This window comes from Salvia miltiorrhiza, chromosome 8 (genome assembly GCF_028751815.1).
Source record: "Salvia miltiorrhiza cultivar Shanhuang (shh) chromosome 8, IMPLAD_Smil_shh, whole genome shotgun sequence".
In the NCBI taxonomy this organism is placed as follows: Eukaryota; Viridiplantae; Streptophyta; class Magnoliopsida; order Lamiales; family Lamiaceae; genus Salvia; species Salvia miltiorrhiza.
In genome coordinates, this window is record NC_080394.1 from 41625801 (window position 1) to 41631743 (window position 5943).

The 5943-nt window shown below is 35.5% G+C and overlaps 1 protein-coding gene across 1 annotated transcript; it reads left to right on the plus strand.

Annotated features, from left to right (window-relative positions):
• Nucleotides 1-3041: 3041 nt before the first annotated feature.
• Nucleotides 3042-5943, plus strand: LOC130998485 (protein FAR1-RELATED SEQUENCE 5-like). Its single transcript, XM_057923902.1, has 5 exons — nt 3042-3054; nt 3497-3679; nt 3835-4285; nt 4536-5054; nt 5106-5943. Exons 1-5 carry the CDS (start codon nt 3042-3044, stop codon nt 5941-5943), a joined length of 2004 nt encoding a protein of 667 aa, XP_057779885.1.

Genomic DNA, 5943 nt, shown 5'->3' on the forward strand with positions numbered 1-5943 from the left:
GACCCCCTAATTTTAGTGAGATCTAGGGCACAATCTGGTACGTTTATTGTATCAATCCTATGGCTGATATTGTATCTGGAGGGTGATTTTTTTTTCGCAGGGTTCGAATCCTGGAGGGAGCAGAATATTTTAAATTTTGTTATTCATCAGTATATACTGCATTGTTCATCAGTATATACGGCCCTGTTCATCAGTATATATGTCTTATTCATTACGAATTTTTTAAATTTTATTTTTCATCAGTATATACATTTTGTTCATTTGATATGCGTTTTGTTCATTAGTATTATATGTCTTATTCATTGTACTCATGTTACACGAAAAATAGGGGGTCTCACTGGAGCGCACCCCTATATATATATATATATATATATATATATATATATATATATATATATATATAGAGAGAGAGAGAGAGAGAGAGAGAGGGAGAGAGAAGGGTTCAACAGAGAAGCTAAATATTGTGGAGAATAGAGAATTCGTAAATTTAAAACGAATAGATCTATAATTTTAATGAACAGATCAATGTACGGCATGAACAATAATTTGCCCCGGGTTCGAATCCTGCTGGTGGCGAGTTTTTCTATATTTTTACTAAATACGTCTGTTCATTAGTTATGTTGACCTGTTCGTAAAATATATAGATTTGTTCATGATGAATAAAAAGATAATTCTCTGTTGAACTCAACCCTATATATATATATTACTTATGAATTTATTTGATAATTACTAACCAGACTCTGCTGCAGGATACGAGTGGACTGAGACCCTCCCACGTGCCTGCTGATCCCTGTACCGGGTCCATCGGGCTCAGACATCCGATTCGCACGTGCTCGCTGGGAAATGGCCTGAACAGCCTCCTGACTCCAGTATGCCTGGAGTCCTGTCCAGAATTCGGCAGACATCCAGAAGGGTCTATCCATCTCCCGACCTTCATCGGTACTAGCCCTGAGCTTCCTCTTATAGTCACTCATCATGTCACTGTACCTCTTGTTGGCTTTCTGTTCCCACATCGCCCTAACCAATAGCTCGTCCTCAGGCGACCAAGCAAACTCTTTCTGTTGAAAGAAATAGTTAATTTAATATATAACATTTTACAATAAATAATGATAAATTTATATGCACTATAAATTCAATCATACCTGTAATTCGGCAAAGTACGAACCCTTCACAGCCGGGGGAGTCAACCTCCAAGTGTACCCAGCAGCTATAGTGACCATAGTGGTCCTAATTTACTAAGCCTATACTAGGTCTACCCGGCCCCCCAATGTCGAAGCAATAATACAATACATATAAAGCAATAAAAAATAAAGTAATAAAATTTAAAACAATCATTTGTTGGGAGAAGATCAATTTCTATCCCAAAAGGAGAAGATCCTTAAGAAATTGATTAAATCTATCCCACAATATATAATATCATATCATTTCATGATAAACACATACTAGCATACTTAAAATTCAATTAATCATACTTCATTTAACAAAATTATTTAACATAAATAAACCTCTAACAAATTCATACTTAAAATTAATCATGCTTTATAATTAATCAAACTCCAACAAATTATTAATTAGATTGTAAAAACAAATTTAAAATTAATTTAACTAATTAAAATTAATCATACTTCACATATTATAAATTAATTAAAATTAATCAAATTAACATTAATTAGATTCTAACAAAATAATATTAAAAAACAAATTTTAAATTAATTAATCATACTTCAAATATTATAAATTAATTAAAATTAATCTAATTAATATTAATTTTAATCTAACAAAATAATTAATAAATAAATCAAATAACGAGAACGAAAGCGTACGGTAGTGGTCGGCGGCGGAGCGGTGGCGATGGCGGTGTCGGCAGCGGCGCGACGTCGTTCAACTGAAATGTGAAAGAAATTAATAAAATGAGATGTGAAAGTGAGAGATAAAGAGAAAGAGAGAGAAATAATACCTGCAGGGGTGACTGGTCGGCGGTGGTGGCGGCTGGGGGTCGGCGAGACGGCGACTGTGCGGGGGGAGGAGCGGCAGGGAGGGGGTTGAAGGGTTTGAGAGGAAGTCTGCGTGAAAGGGGATCTGGACGTTAATTTAATTGCAGAATTACCGGCGGCAAAATGCCGCCGCTAATTACCGACGGCAATGTCGCCGGTAATCTGCAGTGAATTTTAAATTTAAAGTTAAATTAAATTATTTTGTAAATACCGGCGGCGAGCTGCCGCTAATTACCGGCGGTGACAATGCCGCCGGTAAACAAAAAAAACGACCCGCCTTGTTTTGCCGTCGTTGGGCCGCCGATAATTATCGCCGCCGGTATTTCAGCGTTTTTTTGTAGTGTAATTTATTAACTAAAGAGAAAATATCTTAATTATCAATTAAATTATAGTCTTATTCTCAACAAAATTAAATTGTACTCCTATAATTTCATATTTAATCACTAGATTAGGTTTCACTTTAGATGCATCGCTATTAATTAGGTTTCACTATAGAAGCTTGCATCATTTAGATTTTCATGGTCGTAAAAGATTCCATATATATCCTTTATATACCATTGACTTGACTAACTGATACAAGAAGATTTATAACTTCCCATTGAATTTTTTTTGGTGCAATTTAAATGGAATATATATATATATATATATATATATATATATATATATAGAGAGAGAGAGAGAGAGAGAAAGGTTCAACAGAGAAGTACAAGTATTTAGAGAAGAGAGAAGTGATCTGGAGCATTGATTCCTTTAAATCCAATGGCCGAATTTTAATCAGCAAAATCCCCTTAATTATTTTCGAAAAGGTCATTTAAGTAATTGCATTTCATAACTAACCGTATATTAAGATATGTAATCTTAAATTATCTTCTTTTTTTTGGTAAGATTTGATTATACCATATCTATTCAATAAAATTTCTCTGACTGTGAAATTCCTCCTACCGTAAAACTCAGTATCAAAATTCATTATCAATCTCAGAAGCTTCGTTTCAGAAAGTTAAAAAAAAAAAACGACATATGTTCTTCATAATATTGAAGTTGGCTTCCATGGATGATACAGGTAATTTTTTTTTCGTTTCATTATAGTTTTACGCGGTGATTCCAAACAAGTATATATTTTTTTGTTTTTTTCGAACTCGTGCATTATATGTTCACAATGATTTAGTGAGATCTTTTTGTTAATGATTTGCGTACTGTTCTGTTTGATTCTACACTTATCCATCTACACCAGTTTCTTGTATAATGTTATGCGTACTGTTCTGTTCGATTCTTAATAGTTTCTGTTCGTTTATTTAAATGAATAGTTCATTTGTGTAAAGTGTTTTGCGCTGTCATTTTTACACATTTTTTGTTTTTTGTAACTACTATATATTAGCTTCGAATTTTTAATGTTTGCACTTCATAGTACATTATATTCTTCCAGTTTACCTATAATTTATTTAATGAGCATTAACACTTCATCATGTTCTAAAATTGTCTCTATTGTATTTTTTGTTTTCAAGGATATCTGGCGTATGAAGAAAATGAAACAGGTGAACTTATAATACCTGAATGCGAGGCTAAGAGCAAACCGTTTGTGGGGCAGATTTTTCCAAATTTGGATGTAGGATGTAAGTTTTACGACGACTATGCAGAGTTATGCGGTTTTACATCCAGAAAAAGCACAAGCACAAAGGATGATGATGGTACAATTATTTTATACTATGTGTTATGCAATAGAGAGGTATTCCTCCTAAGCCTGACGAGTTGTTGATGCCCAAAAGTAAACGCTCAACCAAGAAGCGTAAGAGGACGTCATGCAAGGTGAATTGCAGGGCTCGGATTATTTTTCAAATTTCAGATTTTGGTACGTATAATGTGCGCACGTTCATTGAGGGTCATAATCACACCATGGTTCCTACTGTATCTAGACACCTTATGCCCGTGAACAGGAACGTTACCCTTGCCCATGAGATGTGGATTACGTCCGCGATTAAAGCAAACATTGGGCCTATTAGATCTTTTCGTATGTACAAAGAGATTATGGGCGAGTATGAGGATATTGGTTGCGTCAGTAATGATTTCAAGAATTTTGTACGTGATCTTAATGTTTACGCACTTGATTCAAATGCTCACATGATTTTGCAAACATTCTTGAATAAAAAAGAGTTAGGCAATGGCTTCCAATATTTCTATGATGTAGACGATGAGAATAGGCTTCGTCGATTGATTTGGACCGATGAAGTCTCTGTTAAGAACTACAAATTATTTGGTGAAGCCGTGTCCTTCGACGCAACATACAATACCAACATGTATTTTTAATTTTTCTATGTTCTATATAATTTTGTTCTTTTTTCTTTATGTGTTCAAATTATTTATTAAAATCGTTCCTGTTTTGTTTTGTGTTCAAACATTTTAACCAGAATGTTCGAATTGTATTTGATAACTGTTCAAATAGGTTGAAAAGTCAGTTTTATTATTTTTTATATTGTTGTAGTGTGAACATTTATTTGTTTCCGTTTTGTTCTCATAGTATTAAAGATTCATTTTTTTCTTTGACAGGTATAAAATGATCTTCACACCGTTCATGGGTAGGGATAACCATGGCAAGTGTTTGTCTTTTGGTGCAGCCATCATATCTCGAGAAGATGTTAATTCGTATTCTTGGGTTTTGGAGAAGTTTGTTGAATGCGTGGGAAATGCCCCACCACTATTAATAACTGATCAAGATCCAGGGTTGAAAAAGGCTGTTGCGGCAGTTTGGCCTCAAACACGTCACAGATACTGCATGTGGCATATTACAATGAAGGTTGCTGAGAAGATGCCGCAAAGACTGAGCGATATCACTGAGTTCAAAACCAACTTTGGGAATATTGTTTGGTCTGAATTTGATGAGCCTGCTGTTTTTGAGGAGAATTGGCAAAATCTTATGGATGAGTACGACCTGTCGGATAATAGATGGTTTTCTGATATGTTCGATGATCGTTCACACTGGATCCCTGCATACTTTAGAGATGTCAGTATGAGTGGATTATTCAGAACTACATCGTTGTCAGAGAGCGAGAATAGCTACTTCAAACGGTTTGTCCATAAGAATGCAAATCTTATGTTGTTTTATATGCAATATTGCAGTGCATTGGAGGCTCAACGACATAATTATCATAAGACTACCTTTGCTGACGAGACTGGCATTCTACCCATGAAGACGAGACTTAAAATAGAGAAGCATGCTGCAACCATATACACCAACAACATATTCAAGGAGGTACAAGACGAGATAGATGATTCGCAAACCCATTGCAATATGTATAAGATGGAGGAGCAAGTTGATGAGAGCATATATACTGTGCATGACAATGTTGATGGGAAATTCGTGGTGCGACATAGACTGTCGGACACTTATACATCTTGCAGCTGCAATCTGTTCGTCGGGAAAGGTATTCTGTGCAAACACATTTTTCTTGCATTTCGCACATTGCAAGTTGAAAGAATTCCTGATAAATACATATCAATTCGCTGGAGCAAATTTAGTATATTGTCGGCCATGGTTCCTGGTTTTGAGCTAGGCAGTGCACCAAGCCAAAATTCTGTTATTGGTAACAATAAATTTTTCAACATTGTTGGCAATTGTATTGGGTATGTTGGTGACAATCAAGTGCTACGTGAAGAACTCCTTGCAGCGCTGATTGAAGTTGAAAAAAGATTTGCGAAGGAGGGCAGTACAGAGTCTAAGCTAGAAGCTAAGCGTAGGCTTTTCAAGGATTTTTATGGTACTACAGCACCGGAAGTACCATCTGTGTTACCTCCTCTCATATCCAAAACGAAAGGCAGTGGCGCAGGTGGAAGAAGAAAATCGAACCAAGAGAAGGCCATGGATCTTGCTAAGAAGCCATTGCGTAATTGCAAGAAATGCAATACGATGGGGCATCATGATTCGAGGAATTGCCCAACAAATAAGCTTTCTAATTGA